The following is a 20,840-nucleotide window of genomic DNA, read 5'->3' as shown; positions in this document are numbered from 1 at the left end:
CATTACAGTCCTGGAGTTGGTAATGTACCAAGGTTCCAACACCATTTCTTCTGGTGTGCTGGAAGTAGTGCCGTTTGGGAAAAGTAAAGAAGAATGAGTGCTGACTACACGCAAAGCGCGTGGCTAGATTAAGGGCAGATATGCAAGTGTGTGCCGACTGGGTAGTGGCCTCTTTCACAAAGGGTAGGGAGGGATGGTGTCAGAAACCAGCAAGAACACACCTGAAAATTGGCCCATACTCTCTTTTAGCATATGTGTTGAAGGTTGTCTAGTAGGCATTGTTCAGTAAGGTAGCTTCTTTCCTTGGCACCGTCGGGCAATTAAGAAACCTTTTCAGAATATAAGGGAACCGTTTTGTGTGCCGCACCAACAATTTATGAAATAGCCAGCTAGACTTTTATGTCTTGTCCAAAGCGCCTTAGTCCCTTAGTACTTAGGAAGTATCCAACGATACGGGGACAATCTGGTTTAAACTATAAAGAACGATCAGTGGAAAATTCTTCATATATCACAAAGAACTATAAATTCAAAAATGAATGTGAATAAAGCAAATAAATAAAATCATAAATGAAATGAAACCATAATTTAGTATGTTGAAATATTCTATAATATCAAATGTAAACTATATCTTAAAAAATCAAAGTCAATATTACAGTGCTCTGAATGATTTGTATGATTGAACAAAAGTGGTTACATGCTATTATTTACCTTTACGGGATATGAAAATAATTTTACAAAACCAAAGTCATCTCCTGTGGCTAAAAGGGAGCAATCTTTGGTAAGACTAGCAGCATTCACATCCGTCACATCGCTGTGTGCTGGCCAGATTCCTTCACAGGTAGGACCCAAAACACATGTCCATGTGTCCCATTCTATCTTCTCAATCTTTAAGAGGGGAGGGAAAAGAAAATCAGCATGTCTGAAACAAGATATTGTCATGTTTTATTTTCAACATAGGAAGGAAACGTTTTGATACTAAGTAATCCCCAGTGACAATCACAGATTCCCAGTGTTTGTGTCGTTCTTATGTTCTGTCCCCGTACTCTTTTTTCTTTCTCTTCATTATCTCATTCAGTCTCACAGCTTAAACTATCATTTATTTTTTAGAAAAGTTTTATTGATGTGTTTTGTTTTGACATTACAACCATTTACAGATAACTCCCCCACTTTGTGAGAAGTGCCTACAGCAAAGTAAAACAGTTAGGTAAGATTAATAATACAATGACATCATTTGAAAGAGCGTATGATGTTCCACGATTATAACAATCCTCCCCCTGCTTCTCTATGTTAAAAAAAAATTAACAGAAATCTATTTTCTCTCCCTTTCACTCCCCATGCCATTAGAAAAAAAATGAACTGGGATAGCTAGGTGGCACAATAGATAGAGCACTAGCCCTGGAGTCAGGAGGACCTGAGTTCAAATCCAGCCTTAGACACTTACTAGCTGTGTGACCCTGGGCAAGTCACTTAACCCTGATTGTCTCTCCCCTCCCCTACTCCAAAAAAAAAAAAAAGAAAGAAAAAAAACCAGATTCCTTGATGTCTCCCATCTTTTCACTTCAATTTTTTTCTTCGTGTTTCTGCTTTTGCTCTTCCCTACGCCTCAAATTCCATCCACCTGATGGAAATTCGATTTTTCCAGTTTATCATTTTCTTCCCTGATTTTCCAGTAAGTAATACTTTGCCTTCATACATAATTCAAATATAATTTGGCTCGTGCCTTTTATATGCAGTTCTCATGTGTTGTTTTGTGCATGTGCCTATGCCACGTGTCCTATCTCTGGATTGTGAGCTCGAGGAGGAAGGTGATCATGGCCCTGATCTTTTTCTCTGCCTTGGAATCTAGCACAGTGCTTTGTATGTATATGAATCAGGACATTAATTGTTGAAGTGGTAACCTGAGCTACACAAACAGCTTCCAAGAAGCATGTCCAAGTCTTTCTAAGATAACATCAATATGATGTCAAACATTCAGATAAAAACTGAAAGGTGTAGCAAAATATTCAGATAGTTTGATCTAGACCAATGGTCTCAATTTTTACAAATATAAGAACGTCTTGTAATGTCAAAACACATCAGATGCCCATAGTATAGCTATGCATGATGAGTATCTCTTGATTTGTAAAACATGTGATGAGAATAAAGCTACCACTGCTTCAGTAACAGTTTTAAAGGAATTTATATTTTATTTTGGGCAGCTAGGTAGTACAATTGGATGGAGCACCGGGCCTGCAGTTAGAAAGGCCTGAGTTCAAATTTGGCTTCAGAGACTTATTGGCTGTGTGACCCTGGACGAGTCACTTTATCCTGCTGGCCTTAGTTTCCTCATCTGTAATATGAGCTGGAGATGGAAATGGCCAACTACTCTAGCATCTTTGCCAAGAAAACCACAGAAGGGTCATGAAGAATTGAACACACCTGAACAAGTGTTTTATTTATCATGATGGCATCTATGTACATTTGATAAATAAATTGTGATACAGATGTGTTTAAGACATATTCTTAGTGGACTTGGAGTCAGTAAGGCATGAGTGTGAATCCTGCCATAGATACTTTCTAGCTGTGTACCTCTGGACAAATCATGTAACTGTTTCAGCCTCAGTTTCCTTATCTGTAAAATGGGATTAATAATTGCACCTTACTAGGTTGTGGTGAGAATCAAATTAGATAATGTATATAAAGCTCTTTGAAAACTGTAAAATGTTATATAAATGTTAGTCATTATTATTATTATTAGAGATCTGAAATAGACCCGTGATTTCATTGATATGGGAACTCCCAGCTGAGGAAAGCCCTTCTACCAGTACAAGTTGACACCTCTTCTGAAACAGGTTTTAGAAAACAAATGGGAAAATATTTGTGAAGCACTTAACAGAGTACTTGGTGCATGGTAAGCACTTAATAAATTCTTATTTCCTTTCTTCCCCACTTAGAAAATTGTCCAGATCACCAGAAAGTTAAAAGACTTGCCCAGGGTCACACATCCAATATGTATCAGAAGTGAGACACGAAACCAGGTCTTCCTGGCTTTGAGGCTGGCCCTTTTTCCACTCTACCAAGCTGCCTCTTGGCTACATCATTATTATTATTTGCTCAGTTCACAAAATGGATGTTTGCTTATTTACTACATTGAATTTGGTAGATTTTTGTTGGAGCTAAATTAAGACAAAAATGTCAATGTTTGGTATACATACATGTATGTGTGTGTACATATATGTATATGTGTGTATGTGTATGTATATACACATATATATGCATATGGATTTGTAGACCCCTTGAAACAACTCCACAGCTTTCCACGATACCTTCAGCTCACTGCTGTAGACAACATCAGAAAATTGGGTATTTGGAAAATGTGCAGATAATGGATTAGAGTTTTTATTTTTGATAACAGATGAATGGTCTGGTGTAAGTTATAATCTAGGTTGTTTTGGGTTTTGTTTGATGCATGGTGATGCCATTAGCAGTCTCCTCACTTCCTGTCATCACCCCACCTGCCAAAGTCATAAGATTTTTTTTTTGGTCTTTTTACTGCCTGCTTAATTTACTTCATTCCCCGGAGAGGGCCACCATGTGGCTTCATACAGCTGTTCAAGTTATATTGGCTTGTGTACAAGTTTTGCACTTGGAAAACAGTTTTGCATGAAATGCACAGATGGGAAATTTGCAGTTGGTAGAAGCAAAATTCCAATAACATGAAGGCTTTGATTCTTAGCAATAAAGTTGCATTAAGTTTTCCTGGGGGATTTAGACATGCTCATTTTCATTCAAGATCTGTATCCCAGGCATTATAGCTCTCTTTAGAGAAGTACTTTAAAACACTTTTAAAATAACTTTAAAAAAAATTAGGAAGCTGTAGCTAAAATCCAAGCCTAGTCTACTCCCTGGGGGAAATGCAGATTGTTATATTCCAGTAGCACGTAGCCTAGATTTCTGCTATGCTCTGCTCACCCTCCTTCCTTGAAGGTGTAATTACAGAGGTACAGCCTGGGCTTTAGTCAGAGTGCAGTGTGATAATGGGGTATGTGTCTATTTCAAGTTCCTTGTTCCTTTGCCAATGGGACGGGCTAAACAAGGTGCTATAGCACCCTGCTATGAAAATTGTGTTGGACCAAACTGACAGAATGTTACTTTGGAGCTTGTAAGCAGTGGCCCAGGGTGTGAATTTCTTCTTGCCTTTTCCTAAGTTTTGTATGAGTATAGTGGAGGCCCATCTTTCCCATTGGGTTATTACTATCAGGTATCTTTCCCAAAAGCCTTCTTCCTGAACAAAAAGGAAACTAGGTAATGCCATGGATAGAGCACTGGGCCTGGCGTCATGAAGACCTGAGTTCGAATGAGAACTCAGTCACTTGAATGGATGTGAATGAAAATGAGCATGTCCAAATCCCCCATGACAACTTAATGCAATTTCTTTTGGTTATTGCTAAGAATCATAGCCTTCAGGGTATTGGAATTTAGCTTCTACCAACTGCAAATCTTCCATCTGTCACTTATTAGCTGTCTGACCCTGGGCAAGTCACTTAACCTCTGTTTGCTTCAGTTTCCTCATCTGTAAAATGGGGATAATAATAGCAGCTACCTCCTAATTGTTAGTAAATGCTTGTTTCATTTCTTCCAGGCAATAGCCACTGAGTTAGATATTGAGGGAGAAATTCATCCCTGGCATATTCACCTCCTTTCTTTCTCTAAAATTGTTTCCTTTGCAATTGCATAAAAGACTCCAACAATAGCACTGGTCTGGTAATAGGGCAGAAAAGGGCCAGAAGCCTAGAACTGTTTACCCTGCTTCAGACCCATAGCAGAACAGGAAGGTTTATGGAGGGGGTGGCCAGAATGGCATCCCAACTTGAGTTAGCCATTCTGTGGACATACGCAGTACCTAGGGGAAGGGAAGGATTTATATGTTGTTGTTGTTCAGTTGCGTCCAACTCTTCATGACCCCATTTGGGGTTTTCTTGGCAATGATACCAGAATGGCTCGTCATTTCTTTCTCCAGCTCATTTTACAGATGAGGAAACTGAGGCATACAGGGTTAAGTGACTTACCAAGGGTCACACAGCTAGTAAGCATCTAAGGCTGGATTTGAACTCAGGAAGAAGAAATCTTCCTGACTCCAAGTCCAGCACTCTATCCACTGAACCACCAACTCCCTCTAAGTAGAAAAAAATTTCACCCGAAGAAGCAAGTGCTCATTGGATACCAGTTTCAGAAGCTGTGATGAATAATATTAAAACATGGGGCACTCAAAATGATAGTTGGTACCCCACCAAAAAAACCCCAAAATTTAAAATAGCATTTAGAGCCAGAAGGTCTTTTAAGAGATGCCTTATCTTCTTCAGTCAGGGAAGGTATTATCAGTCTGGTTTAGTAGCTAGAGGGTTAGAGTTAAAAAGATCTCAGCACAAATCGGGCCTCAGATACTTGCTAACTATGTGACCTTAGACAAGTGATTTAACTCTCTGTGCCTCAGTTTCTCTATAGCTATATATTCAGTGATTTAGAGTTTTGAGACTTTTAGTCATTCCCAATATCCTTCAGTTGAATTGTACATTATTAAGTATTTTCAAAGTCCCCCTTTCTAGAAATTTCAAGAAGTGACTGAGTTGACTCAAGAACTTAACTATCTAATCAGCTCCCAAATCATGAAAGGTGTTACATATTATGATACTTTTTTAAAATCCCATAATCTAGGCTTAAATCTGGAAAAAGTTTAAAAGACAATCTAATCCAAAGCCCTCATTTTACAGATAAGGAGAAGTGAAGTGATCTGTCCAAGGTCACAGAAGTAAGAAGTGCCAGAGCCAAGATCTGACCACAGACCATTCGACTCTGACTCCGACATCCTTTCCACTGGCCCACACTGTTTTCTAGTCAAGTTCAAAGAGCACAGATCTGGGAGGAAGATGCCCCCACCTGCCCAGTTCTCATTTTCCCACCTGAATATTAAGGGACTACAGGCAACCCAACTAACTTTCTTAAACCCCAGTAGTTAAAGGGGACCATAGAATCATGGATTCAGAACTGGAAGGGATCTCAGAGTGGCACCTTAGGGTGTTCTGAAGCACAGAACAGTTAAGCGACTTGCCCAAGGTTATCAGCCAGAGCTCTTCAAATTGGGATTTGGAGAGAAATGAGGAAGAAAAGCTAAGGGGAAGAACAATTTTTGACATTAGCAACTAATTTTCATTAATCCTGTTGAATTTTAAAGTAGTTAAATTTAAATAATATAGCATTATAATCTACAATCCTCTGTATTTCTTTAGTATTTGCTATCTAAGAGTTTCTTTTTTTTTTTTTTGGTGATGTCTAGAAATTTTACATTTCTACAGGCCCAACGTGATCATACTTTGTATATTCCTCTTTTTTTGTGTATGAGGCAATTGGGGTTAAGTGACTTGCCCAGTTATCTAACAATTTCAAAATACTTTACACACCAAATATCTTTGGGTTATTTTATAGGAAGGTTGGCAAATTAAGGAAGAGCGAGGATAAGTTATTTGTCCATTGTCTCCCAATTAAACATCATGACTTATAACCACTGATTCCCTGCCCTACATCTTTCCTTTTAAGAATAAATATTTTGAAAAATACATTATGTGAAAAACATTGCCAAACCTCAATGTACCGTATTGTTTTGGCTATTCAGATGTTTAGTTATGTCCTATTCTTTGTGACCCAGTGAACCATACTATTCATGAGGTTTTCTTGGTAAAGATACTGGAATGGTTTGCCATTTCCTTTTCCAGTGTATTAAAGCAAACAGAAGTTAAGTAACTTGCCCAGAGTTACACAGTTAGTAAGTATCTGAGGCCAAATTTGAACTCAGGTCTTCCTGATTTCAGACCCAGTGCTCTATCCGCTGAGCCATCTAGCTGCCCCTCTCCCCCAAACACCATATAAATACCATATAAATACTTTCTCTTCCTCCTCCTCCTCCTCCTCTTCCTTCTCCTTCTTAACTATTATTATTGTTATTGTTACTTCCTTCTATCTCGTCTAAAACTATATAGCAGACTGAGTCAGATTCTCCTATGTTCTAAAAGTACTTCCTGAGAGCAAATTTGACAAAAGCAGCATTCACCATCTTTCCAGGCCATTGCAATTCAGTTCAATATAACTGAAGCTGTAGTTCAGGTAGTGTATGAAAGAGTTAACAGTTTCCTAATGTGTTTAACCTACAATCAGGTTGTATGTAGTTCAGTCAGGGGAAAAATATGGCTCATTGATTTCAAAAATAGATCTGTGGAGTAGAAGAGATATGTGGGATTGGAAGGAAAGGAATCCCTAGTGGCAACCCTTAGGTGGAGAAAATCAAGGGGAAAAAAACTCTCTAATCCTAATTAGTAGCAGCAGATTTACAAGAAAGGAAAAAGAAAGATGAAAGTAAAATGGTCTTGTTGTACTGGTGGTATATCAAATAACCTGGTAGGAAATTAGGGAAAGCAGAGTTTTAAGAATTCCTAATCAAGAAATCATTGCTTCAACTATCATTTTTCTTGTTTCTTTATATTAGTAGTTATAAAAAAATGCATATATTAAATCTTCATGTAATATTAAAATTAATCTGGAATATGCTAATTACCTCTGAAGCTCGTATTATGTGTCTTTTTCCTCTTGGGGCTTCGAAAAAGAGTTGTTCTTTGGCACCTGAGTTGACTTGTAACAATTTTCCTGTTTATGGTAGAATGAAATAAACAGAACATTTTAATTCCACATTTGTTACAGCGTGATAAGCATGTCCTCATCATTTTGTTTATTTTAATCAAAGGCTCAAGTTGATTCTTAAAAAAAAAACCATCCATTGAACACTGTAATATCAATGTGGGTACACTCCCTTGACTGTATATCACCCTACCGAGGCAACTTTGAGATGACCTTCAAAATGTGGCACAATCAAGCTTATGAGGTTTTATTCAGTATCTGTTGAAAAGGAAGCAAATGCTCTGTAGAAATACAAGACTGCCACAAATGTATCTTTTCTATATTCATATGTTGTCTTCTAACACAAAGATAAAGTGAAAGCCAGCTGGCATTGGCAAATAAATCCATGTTCTAAATGAGATCCGGGGTGTGAACACTCAGTTAGTTTGTCCTGGACTCAAATCTAAATTTGTACCTTAAGGCTTGCAAACAGTGAGGCAAAGACACCAAACAGACCATATATACCCATTCCTTCTCTTTTATTTCTAAACTCTGAAAAGATCATGTTTGTGTGCTAGAACAAAATATCGACCACAAAATGAGCTTCCAGTTCAAGGCAAAATTAGAATTTTTGATTCACAGCAATTCATACTAGGAATTACCTCTTAAATTATCCTAACTTCTGTCACAGCAAAGCTGTTTCTTACACAACAATATTTAGTAGATTCAAAGGACTCGGAGTTGATTTGAGGGCTTTCACTATCTTAGTGAAATGTCTCTTTAAAAAGATTATGTTACCATAAAGGTTTTCCAAATGACAGTGTATATATCCAATGAATTTAGAGGACAAACAGGGACTAGCTGGTCCTGGAGCCTCAATGTGACCTACCTTAAATATAGTCTCTCTTACAAACAGCAAACTCCAAATGAAGTTCATTTAGCTGTTGCAAATGTCCAGAGCTGGATGAGGTGCATATAGTAAGATGATGAGAATGTGTCTATGGCCCTGAAACTGCAGGCAAACTTTAAAATGTGGAGATGGTGGGCGATAGCATTTTTCCCCATGGCTGGGGATAGGGGCTACACCTGTGATTTTATTGGTTGAGGGAACTCCCAGGAAGGTGAACTCTAGCAATGAAAGCTATTTCTTTCTCTGCAAATTATAACCTTAGTAGGCTAACTAGAGTACCGAGAAGTTAAATGTCAACCTTACATGTCAAAGGCAAGATGTAAGCCCGGGGCCTTCTGACTCTCAGGTCAGCTCACTCTCTGTTAAAGCATGTGAACTCTCTACCATGACTATATTGTGGAAAAAGAAAGAAAATGGAATTGCCTGACTTTGGCTTCTTCAGCACTAAAAAGAATAACGAATATTTTCCCCAATGAGCAGAACAAATCTGAAAAGCAATTTTACATTTTAACATTCTCTAGAGAGATTGCAAAGAACAAAAGCTATTTAAAAAGAAAGGTTAAAAAAAGAACTCAATGAAAATATCCTTTTAAGATATTCAGAGTCAACCCTAAGTCATTCACAGCCATTAGCATGGCTGGGTAATTGGAATTCTCCAATGCCTCATTGTAATTTTCTTTTTAATTTCTTCTTTTACATAACCTTTTACAAAAGCTCTTTTAAAATATCATCACGAACTGGGTTGTGTTAACTTTTTATTCTCCTTGCTGTTTTCTCGTATTGGCATTAATACTGAGCAAAAGGGTCAAAAGAGAGGGAATGGAGAGAAAAGTAAAAAGCCTGGATAATCCACAAACTGTATAATAGTTTCTAAATACTAATCAAGAGCTATTTGTATTTTCAGAGTCTTCACAAGCAGTACTTGTGCATGGGAATGGAATGGAATTAGCATTTATATATCGCCTACTATAAGTCAGGCACATTGATAAGTGCTTTTTACAAATATTATCTCATTTGAACCTCACAACAACCCTTTGAGATAGGGGCTATTAATATCCAAATTTTACAGTTCAGAAAACTGAGGCAAACAGACTTGCTCAGGGTGACACAACTAATATGTGTCTGAGGCCATATTTGACCTCAGTTCTTCCTGACTCTGTCTACTTACTACCAATTGCCTTAACCAAATCCTGCACACCCTTGAGTCTGGCCCATGGTCCTGTCAGCTGAGACCTCAGTCTGATACCATGAGGCCACTCCTGGCGAGGCCACTGAAGACCAAGGTGGGACGGGGAAAAGCTCATCTGGAGTCTAGCCATTGGTGAAAAGAATCGGGTCATCTGGTGATTTGTTATTTTAATTAACTCATTTTATTGAGTGAGTACTAAGTGCTATTTTTTCTGTTCTTGAAGGACTAAAAGTGCTTTTAGTACCTGATCCAGAGCCCCAACTCTCCCAATACTGAAATGGCCCTGTATATTTTTATACCTCATTTGATCTAAGACTCCACAAATATGTTCATTAAAAATTCCTACCTACATTTGAAAGGGACAGATTCCACATTTATTTTCTGAATAAATCTGCTTAGTCATAAAGCTAATGTAGTTCTAAATTTGGTACTCAAAGTGTCAAACCAAATAGATCAATGAAAATGGGTATGAAATGACATCTTAGGCAAGTCACTTAACATCTCAGTTCTCTAGGCAACTCTCTGAGCCTATTAGTTGCAGAGAAGATGCCAATCAGCATAAGAAGAGTTTCCTCACAAGGAGTTTCCTATAACAGTGAAACCCCAGGTCCTATGCTGTATCCCATAAAATGGGCAAAAAGTTTAGGTCAAGGTAGTATTTCATACTGTCATCTCTAGAAATAAAAAAGGAAGGTCATTCTGACCCCGCAGAAGAATAAGATTTCATCTTGTCATTGGTGGTACCCCTGAGAGAACCTCTGTCTCTCATTTTTATTTCTAGGTCAAACACTTTTCAGTTTTTCTTAGGATTAGTGGTTGCTAGGGCTAACAGAATAGTTATAGCATGAGATTGATGCCACTTCATTGACACAGGTCAGCAGGCATGTGCTTTTATTTGTTGTGATAGAAAAATGAGGCACATCTGGATGCAGAATTTTGTCTGCTGCCTCCCCCAAGTACAATAGGATGTTGATTTATGAAAATCAGGTGCTTGACTGTGCAACTGGGGCCTTTCCAGGAGTCAATTCAATTTAATTCATTTCAACAAATATTTATTAAGTGATTATTTTGTGCCAGGCATTATGCTGTTCGGTCAGTTAGGGACTACATTTAAATTGGGAGATTAAAGATTCAAAAATCTTAATATAAACTAATATCATCATCTTAAGAATTATTAAGATCCCCTGCAAAGTCTAACATATTCTGGTGGGTCAGAGCTTTACTTATTGGGTCTTAATCTGGTGCAATCCCTTCCAAATGAAACTCACAGAATCTTGGAATTAGAAGGGGTCTTCAGGCCATGGGGTCCAACAAGAATCTTCTCTCCTATATACCTAACAAGTAGACATCCAGCCTTTGGTGGATGCTTAGACACGAACTAGACAACTTAATTATAAGAATCTTAAATTGCTGAAAATGTTGCATTCAATTGAAAATGGTGTTACTTAAATATATTTGCACTAACTTCTGGATTTCCTGACTCAATTCTTTGGCTCTAAATAGATGGGTGTGATGTTTTCCAAAGCCCAAATCAGGAAATATGAGTTTTAAAAGATCATTTCTTTTTGTAGAGGATCATTTGCTTAAAAATAAAAATTAAGGGAGTTGGACCTTAGAATTTTTTATGGTTGGTTAGAGCTCCAATCCTTGATACTATGATTAAAACCATACTTTCTTTGTCCTGTCTCTGAAAATCCATGGCTACCATGCAGATGAAGTTAACGTAGGCTTTTCATCATAATAAGGATTCTTTTTTTCAAGATAACATGACCCATTCAGACTATTATTCCAAATCTGAGTAAGAAAGGAGGAAAAGGGTTAACTCACATCAAATTAAAGTGGATTAATATGGATAAAATTTCTTAGAATCATAGGCTTTTCTATTTCAACCAACACCTTTTCCAAATGAGGATACTAAGATAAACCAGGACCATATGTAAGCTCCAAAAGCAGGATTAGCCTTGGCTACCCAGGAAGCAGCAAAGTGTAATGGAAAGAATGCTGGATTTGTAGTTAAATATAGGACCTGGGTTCAAATCTTGGTCCACCATTTAATAATTAGGGGACATCAGGCATATCACTTTACCCCTCAGTTTTCTCATCTGTAAAATGAGAGTGTTGGCCTGGATGGCATCTGAGGTCCTTTCTGGCTCTAAATCTATAGTACTGTGATTTCAAAACTGGCATTATAATATACCATATCTTTCTTGATTTGGGAGTCAGATTAGCCAATCAAATTCTTGACTTACCATGTTCACTTCTTGACAGAATACATTTCTAGAAAGGGGGACTTTGAAAATGCTTAATACAGACAAAATTACTTTACAGTTTAAATGACTGATATTCTAAATGCTTGGAAAAGGGAAGGAAAAAAACATTTATTAAGTGCTTCCTATATGCCAATCACTGTGCCAAGTGCTTTATAAATATTTCATTTGATTGTCAGTGGGTTCACTTGAATCTACCTCTCTCTGAAGGCAATCAGCATGGTGAACAGTTTGAAGCATTCACCTAAGACTTGAATTCAGGATCAGTACCTGCTCTTTCATGCTTGCATGAATGTGATGGGAGATTTCCTGCTCTTCTGTTGCATTTGCTGGAAGTGCAGTATATTCTGATGGGACAGACTTTGTCATAATCTACCCTGTTTTACCTTGTAAAGTCTGAGACACAGACCAAATTCTGTTAAAACAAATACTACCACAACAAAGAATCTCCAAATAACAATAATTTCTAAGTCTTGGCTGAAAAGTCATGTTTCAAGCAGCATTCAAATAAACATTTCCCTTCCTATGAGAGGAAGAAAAGATGGATTGGTCACCTGGCAAGGTGGACAACCAGAATCCTTCACTAGTATCTTTGCAAAAGTCTTTTGCAAAAATCCTGCACTAGTATCTTATCAAAAGAAAATGGGGGAGGGGCAACTAGGTGGCACAGTGGATAGAGCTCCAACCTTGGAGTCAGGAGGACCTGAGTTCAAATCCAGCCTCAGACACTTGACACCACTATGTGACATGGGCAAGTCACTTAACCCTGATTGCCTCACCAAAGAGAAAAAAGATAAAGAAAGAAAATGGGGAAGGTCTTTGGCATATTGAGCGGACTTCTTGGTGAACTTCAGAGAGGACATGGACAAGGGTGGAATAGGATAGATAGGTATAGATGGGATGTAATTTGCCTTCCTGGAGGGAACATTCAAATTGAGGATAAACAAAGCCATCTGAGTGTTCAAAACAACATCCCAGTACAACAAATGAACCTGCATTACCCCCTTGGAGTCTGTTACAATGCCAAGACCTGTAATACAAAACCACTGAGAAATGAACTAAAAATAAGCCTCATTCTCTAAGGGGATAGCTTAGCATAAGGATGTCTTTTGTGGAATGAAGAGGAAAAGAAGGGGGAATAGGGAAAGGACCATTCTACAGGTGGGCATACAACAGGAAATACCAGGGAAATATGGGTGTCCAGGGTCTGTCTGGGGGTAAAGGTATTTCTCTAGTTCTGTTTGAGGGCTGATTGCCAGTGGCTGCTTAGGAGCCTAAGAATGGTCTGGAAAAAAGTCAAAAGAAGAGAGAAGCACTTTTGTAGGGAAGCATCTTCTAGAACCCAAAGGAGGAAGAGAGAGATGGTCCTGTTTACAGATGGTCACCAGAAATCATAGCTATCCTCATCTCTAGAAAACAGTTACATGTTTAGTTAACATTTCATCTAAAAGCAGATATTGCCATGATTTTGAGGAAAATTTTACCTCTCAAATCCCAGTCGATATGTGTAATATAACTTGAAGCACCCTTGCAGATACCAACTCTTTTGCTGGTGAGTACATTGTAAATGTCTACAAAATTATCATGGGATGCCACAGCCAGGTATTTCCCTGTGTCTATGAGAGAAAAATAGGCTGTTAGCACCAGATCACTCTATATGTTAATTCCCTCCCAAGAAACAGGCATTTTCAAATGTAAGTGCTTCACAATATAATCCACCTTATTATCAGTTTCATTATAAATCTGTGAGTAAAAAGAAGAAGGAGGGGAAATCTGTACCTTTGGAAAATTTGATATCAGAGATCATTCCTTCCTGTGGTGAAAAGAAACCATATCTTCAACGGTGTCAGCATTCACAACTAGGAAGCTCCCATCATTCAGCCCAACTGCTAAGGCTTTCCCATCAGGAGAAAAGGCACAGCATCTCCCACCTGAGAGAAAAAATCCAAAATAATATTTTTTTCTTTTTATTCCCAGAACCTTTCTGTCAGTGAAACCAGACATTCGAGGCCCTGCCACAAAGGAGCGCTGGCTCTGGAATCCAAGGGCGTTGTTGTCATTGTTGAGTTGTTTTAGTTGTGTCTGACTCTTCACAATCCCATGTGGAGTTTCTTGGCAAAGATACTGGAGTGGTTTGCCATGTCCTTGTACAGCTCATTTGACAGATGAGGAACTGAGGCAAGCCGGGTTAAGTGACTTCCCCAGGGTCACACAGCTAGTAAGTGTCTGAGACTGCATTTGAACTCACAAAGATGAATCTTCCTGACTTCAGGCCTGGCACTCTAACCCTTGTACACCTAGCTGCCCTGGAGTCCAAGGACCTGGGTTCAATTCTGAATCTCTGAAGATATTGCCTTGTGGGACCTGATGACGGTTCCAGAATTGGAAAGGGGACAAATGTCAGAGATGTACATTGAAAAAGAAATGCACAACACAGCCCATCCTAAATTGGACCACCATTCTGAACGATACTAATGACATCTACATAGGACAGGTTTTAGACAGCTCATCAGAAACATAAGATAATGGACATTACCTTTTTGAGCTTCCGAACGGCGAGCATGCGGTGCTGGGATGACAGTTCCCAGATTCGAAGAGTTTTATCATCACTCACTGTCGCACAGATAGGCAGGAGAGGATGCGCCAGACCCCAGACTTCTCCCTCCATATGCCCCTGTTTGAAAGGAAACAGAGTGAGGTGAATTGATTTCATAGTTCTTGGAATTCTCATCCCCATTTTGAGGCTCCAAATTCGGCAGAGATACAAAAATTCCAGACTGGTTCAACTCATCTTCAAATACTTAATAATTCAACTCAACAAGCATCTATGAAGAACTTTATTCTGGACTAGGTCTGCGCAAGGCCTCTACTAGGCAAAGGGGTTGCAGAGACTGAACTTGGTCTGTTTCTACTGGGTTAAAACAGAACGTACATAGATAAGTAAATTCAATATGTATACACACTGATGCACACACACATAGATACATACAATACACACATGTGTTTTACACAACAATAAATTAAAGCAGAGATTTTGGGGGGCTGTGGGGAGTCACAAACAATGCTGAAATCTGAAAAGGTCTCTTGTCACAGGTGGCACTTAGCTGAACCTTGAGGACACCTAGAAATTCCAGGAGGAGGAAGAGCATTCAGGGCATGGGGGATAACCTACATAGAGTCACTGAGGTGAGAAATGGAATTTTGAGAAGATAGAGTTGTGTATGATTCTGAGGCTGTAACTGTTTCCATAGAAACAGAAAAGCTGGAAGACAGATGGGTTTGGGGAGAAAGATCACGAATTTTGATAAATATCTCTTATGTGCCAGCTACTAGTTAGATAGAAAGGAGACAAAGACCAAAACAAAACTATTCCTGCCCTCAAGGAGCTTATTTTTATATTCTAGGAGTGGTGTTGGTAACATTATGTATAAAGACAAGAAAATACAAAGCAAATAGAATAAAAACAAAGTAATTTCAGGAGGGAGAGAGCCCTAACAACTGCAAAAAGTCAGGAGAGATCTCATGTAGGAGGTGGCACTTTGAAGGAAAGCAGGGATTCTAAGAGGCAGAGGTGAGGAGGGAGAGCTTTACAGGCATGTGGTGACCTGTGCAAGGGCCTGGAGGTGGGAGATGGAATTCTGTACCCAGGTAATAGCTAGTAGGTCAGTACATCTGGAATAGTGAGAGTGTGAAGGTGAGTGGTATCAGACAAGACTCCAAAGGTAAGGTAAGAGCTGGACTGTGTAGGGCTTCACATGGCAAACTAAAGATTTTGTGTTTTACTTAGGAGACAACAGAAAGTTACTAAAGTTTTTTTTTTAAGATGGTCAGATTTAATTTTAGTAATAGTTTGGTAGTAGTGTCAAGGATGGATTGGAAAGGGAAGAGATTAGAAACCAGGAGACCAATGAGAAGACTTGTGTCTTAGTCTGGACAAAAATGATGAAGGTTGCACTATATGACCTCTAAGAACCCTTCCATGACCCCATAATGCCAAAGGCTGATAGTTTCCTATATTTGAGACTCTACAGGACCTCCTTATAAAGAGAGAACAATAAGAGTAATTCTACACAATTGGTACATTCTTTAAGAGCAAGTATTTATTTGAGTTAGACTTAACATTTCCATTTGTTAGAATCATTATTTTGCCTCCCATATAAATTGACATGCCAATCAAAAGAGGTGTGAGCTTTGATTGAATGTTTTCCTTACATTCACTGGGTTTCTCCCCCCACCTCAAGGTGGAATTATTTAATATTGAGCAAAGTGTGATATGCAACCAAAACCTTCTTTATATTAATCATGTTAATCTAATTCCTCTTTAGTGTGAATTTTCAATTACTTAATAAAGACTAGGTTTCAGCTGAAGGACTTCCTATACTAAGCATATTTATGGGGTATCTTTTGGTATGAATCTGATGGTATTAATAAGATGAAAGGTTGAAGTGAAGCATTTTCCACATTCATTTCGTTTAAAGTGTGTGTTTTCTTATGGTCACAAAAAGTTGATGTGTGCCTGAAGGCTTTCCCACATTTATTGCATTCATTAAGTTGCTCTTTATTATAAATTTCCTGATGTTGAGTAAGATATCTTCAGACTAAAAGTTTTCACATATTGCTTACATATGTAGGTCTTCTTTCCTATGAATTTTCTGGTGTTTAATAAGAAAAGTATTTCAACTAAAAGATCTCCCACATTCACGACATGCACAGGAAGTGTCTGTGGTAAGAATTGTCCAATTTTCAACAAGATGGAAACACCAGTGGTAGGATTTCCCTCATTCATTTTATCCATAGAGTTTCTCTTTGGTGTGAATGTCTAGCAAAGTATAATTTCTTTTAGAATGCTTTCTCACATTCGTTATATTTAGAAGCTTTCTCTGTGGTATGATTCAAATATAAATAGAAATGATTATGGCTTTTATGAGCCATTCTGATAACTTTGATTTTCTTTTACTTGAGTTTGAATGCAAAGCTAAGTCTTCATGATATCAAATCATTTGGCTGGAAAGTGAAAAACTCAGTGGATCAGTCAGACTTTTTTTTAGTATATGATACCAAATATTCAGATAGTAGGAAACCATAGATGATTGATTAATTTTTTTATTTTTCATCTTGGTGTTTGTTTAGCCTTGTGTACCTTCTATATGTATCTCTTAGAAAGGTAGATGCTATGCTCGCTCCATTCTCACGGAGACTGGCTCTATACACACTTCCACCATTGAGGAATCTGACTGCAATATGGCCCTGTGTTCAACACATTTATCAGAATATGTGTAAAAGCATGGATGGTATGTTCATCAAATCTACAGATGACACTGGGGGAATGAACAAATTGGATAATACAGTATCCAAAAATATTTTGCCAAGTTCCAGCTTTGTACCATTTAAGTTATAATTATATAAGATATGGTAACTGGTCCAGCCCAATTGAAATATGCAGCAGTGAGAATTCAAATAATGTGACCATTTCTTGGGATTCATTATTTATACAAATTAAGACCTAGCTCTAGAATTTGAGACATAACTAGTTAAAAAAAATAATAGGAATAAATGTAAAGTCCTAGATTTGGGTACAAAGTGAACTCCATAAATACATATATGGAAATATACATCTGTGTAAATATATCCATATATGCACATATGTGTGCATGTATATGTGATAGGACATATGTGTTTAGTTAGCAATTCACCTAAAAAAGATCTCTAGTTTTCAGTGAAGTGCAAGCACAATATGAGTTAATAGTATGATATGGTAGCTGGAACAACTAATAGGTTTTAGAGTAGTCTATGAGAGTTGTATCCAGATGTCGGGAAGTAGATAGTCTTGTTGGACTCTGCCCCCACCCGGCTACATCAGGAATATCATGTTCATTTCTGGGCACTGCATTGTAGCAAGGGCGTTGAAAGCTAGAGGGAATACAAAGGAGGGGGAGCCATTATTAAAGGCGGTTGACCAGGAGAACAAAGAGGCTCAAGACTATGTCATCTGATGATCAGCTGAAGGAACTGTGGGTGCTTAGCTTAGAGAACAGTATCATGGAATCACAGATTTAGAGCCAGAAGAGACCTTAGAGAACACTGAATCCAAGCCCTTCATTTTACAGATTTAATTTTGGCCCAGAACCATGAAGTGACTTGTTCTAGGTCACATGGTTCTAAGTTTTTAGAGAAGATTGTAGAGAGCAAAGTATGGTATTGTTGTCAAGTATTGGAAGGGCCCTCCTGTGGAAGAGGGAGGGCTTAGACTCATCTGCGCGGCTCCAGTGGGCAGGGTGGTGGGTAGAGTTGCTGAGAGGCAGATTTAGGCTTGATGGCAGGAAACTTTCTTAATAATTAGAGCTGGCTACAAAAGGCATGCCTTGCCTCGGGAGGTACTGTAATATGGTCTCTCTCATTCCAGGTCCTCAAGGCTGGGTGAACATTTGTTGGTACAGTTGGGTTATCTTGCCAATGAGCTCCTTTTCAACTCAGATTCTATGATAATTAGGTAATTTGTGCAATCAGTGCATTATATTACTTTTATCAGAAGAGAAATATACAATAATTCCAAGCATACTAGTTATGGTTCAAATACAGAGGAACTATTGATTTAAAAGATGGGCTATTAAAATCCCTAAAAAAAAAATAGCTAGCTTTTACCTAATACTTTAATGTTTGTAAAGTGTTTTACAAGTAATGTTTCATTTTTATCCTCACAGCAACCTAAGAGGTAGATGCTATTATTATCCCTATTTTGTATATGAGGAAACTGAGGCAGACAGATTAAATGACTTGCCCAGGGTCACAGAGCCAGTAAGCATCTGAGGTAGAATTTGAACTCAGGTCTTCCCAACTCCAGATCCATCACTGTATTCGCATTGCCACCTTGCTGCTGCAAGAAAACTTAACAAAGCTGGAAAGCTGTTTAATGTGTAATGGATCAATTCTATAGAAGAGCATCTTGGCACAAACACACTCAACTGGCAGGGAAAAATGTCAGAAATCATAATTTTAGGAGGATTTCCAGGAGGAGAAGTTGTAACTGACAGCTGATACTACAAAAGACCTGAAGCTTATTTACACTTATGTAATCAGTTCATAAAAACTCTACTGTCACCAAACCTAAAATCATGGAACAGTTCTTCACCTTAAGGTTATATGTTTAGTGACTTCTATTTCCATTCAAGCCGGCCATCGATGCGTCTTTCTTTTGAGACTAGGTGTCCCTATCTTGCCTTAGCTGGTAGTGCAGCAGCCACTCACAAGCCCCCAAACCAACATAATTGGCAGGGGAGCTTTGACCTGTTCTATTTATGTCTTAGGCCAGTTTGCCCCTCCTTAGGCAGCCCGATTCCCCACTCCACACTCTCAGGGACTTGCTTTAACAGCACACTATCAGCTTAATCCACTGCAGCTCAGAACTCCTGAGCTCAAGCAATCTACCAGCCTGAGCCTTGCTAGTGACAGGGATCATAGGCATGCATCACCACATTTGGATCCTTGATACCTATTTTAACCTGATGTTTGCATTGGGTGGGGAGAGTGAGGGTAATTGGGGAGTGCTACGCAGAGTGATTTACTTTAGACCTCAGTATTACTCAGGATGGCCTTGTATGAGATACAGCTACAATGCATGAGAGTACTGTACCTGAACAAGCAGAGTCATAGGGCCACTCTTATCAATTTCAAGTATCTCTCCGTTCTTGGTGCCTACTAGGATATGTCCATGTCCCAAAGTGATGGCACGAATCGAAGGATTGTCTTCCAAGAGTAAACCTGGGTAGGAGGAGAGGAAATAGTATTTGACAGTATGAAAGATGAGAGGAATAGAAATATTATTGAGTATGAAAGCAGTTTTGGATCATTTTCTAAGTGTTTAGCCATTACTTCTTTGCTGGTTTTACCAAAGGGCATGACCTCTGCGTGTTTAGAGAGTGATGAGAGTAGATTTGGGAAGGGTTTTTGAAGTCCATCAACAGCGACCCATTCATAAGAATGGAACCATTACTACTGTGTATTTACAAGTGGCACCTTTAGAGCTAGTCGATAATGCGGATCTTTTAATAGCGTAAGTCTTCAAGCATCTCTCAAACATATCATCCCAGAGTTCCACAATTCCATCTTTTCCACCTGTTACAAAACCCTGTAAAAGCACAAATGCAGACCGTGTATAGATATCAATCTTTCAGTATGGGAAATTTAATTTATCTTTAAAATAACACGCCCACTTGGCAGAGGTCTTTTTTAAAAATTTGCAGTTTTTTTTCAAGCACACATCAATATATTCGGTCCCATAGTCACCGGAAATTCTAGTTATGATATTCCATAGAGTTTTTAAAAATGCTTTTATATTTATATTCAATCCCAGAAGAAAACATACACATTTCTCATAAAAGAAACACAGATATTTTGTCATATAAAATTATTTTGGCTCAACTTCTCATTTATAATTTGAAGGGATTGGCCTGGATGAGCTCTTTCAGCTCCAAAGCTAGGGTTTTATGGTCCTGGTTGCTCATTAGCATACAATTAAATGTCATCAATTTCCACATTAATTAAAATTAGGATTCATCTTTTGAAAAACTGGCAGGCAAACTGCTTAACAGATTGGCTATTTTTTAAAAAAATTAGTTATCTTTATTTCGCATATGATTTATTAGTATTATCACTGAACTTTACTTTTGGCAACTTATCAGAACACACCAACTGTCCTTATTCATAAGTCATTTCCTTTTTTTTTAAAAGCAAAATACCAGGCAATAATTAATTCTGTTCACTCTGAGATACTTATTCTAGTGCATTGCCATGAAGATAGAGAAAATAAAAGATAAAAGCTCTCTATTATGGA

At 38.2% G+C, this 20,840-nt stretch overlaps 1 protein-coding gene across 1 annotated transcript in view; it reads right to left on the bottom strand.

Annotated features, from left to right (window-relative positions):
• Nucleotides 1-20,840, bottom strand: part of EML6 (EMAP like 6) — a 295,107-nt gene that overhangs the window by 52,936 nt on the left and 221,331 nt on the right. Inside the window, 9 exon segments of the mRNA XM_078149518.1 lie at nt 709-885; nt 7,586-7,674; nt 13,495-13,626; nt 13,790-13,819; nt 13,822-13,941; nt 14,298; nt 14,547-14,684; nt 19,641-19,768; nt 20,024-20,135. Coding sequence (XP_078005644.1) covers nt 709-885; nt 7,586-7,674; nt 13,495-13,626; nt 13,790-13,819; nt 13,822-13,941; nt 14,298; nt 14,547-14,684; nt 19,641-19,768; nt 20,024-20,135 — 927 coding nt within the window.

Source organism: Phascolarctos cinereus, unplaced genomic scaffold (genome assembly GCF_003287225.1).
Source record: "Phascolarctos cinereus isolate Bilbo 61053 unplaced genomic scaffold, phaCin_HiC Scaffold_2;HRSCAF=192, whole genome shotgun sequence".
Lineage (NCBI taxonomy): Eukaryota > Metazoa > Chordata > Mammalia > Diprotodontia > Phascolarctidae > Phascolarctos > Phascolarctos cinereus.
This window is presented reverse-complemented; position numbering and strand designations above follow the sequence as displayed.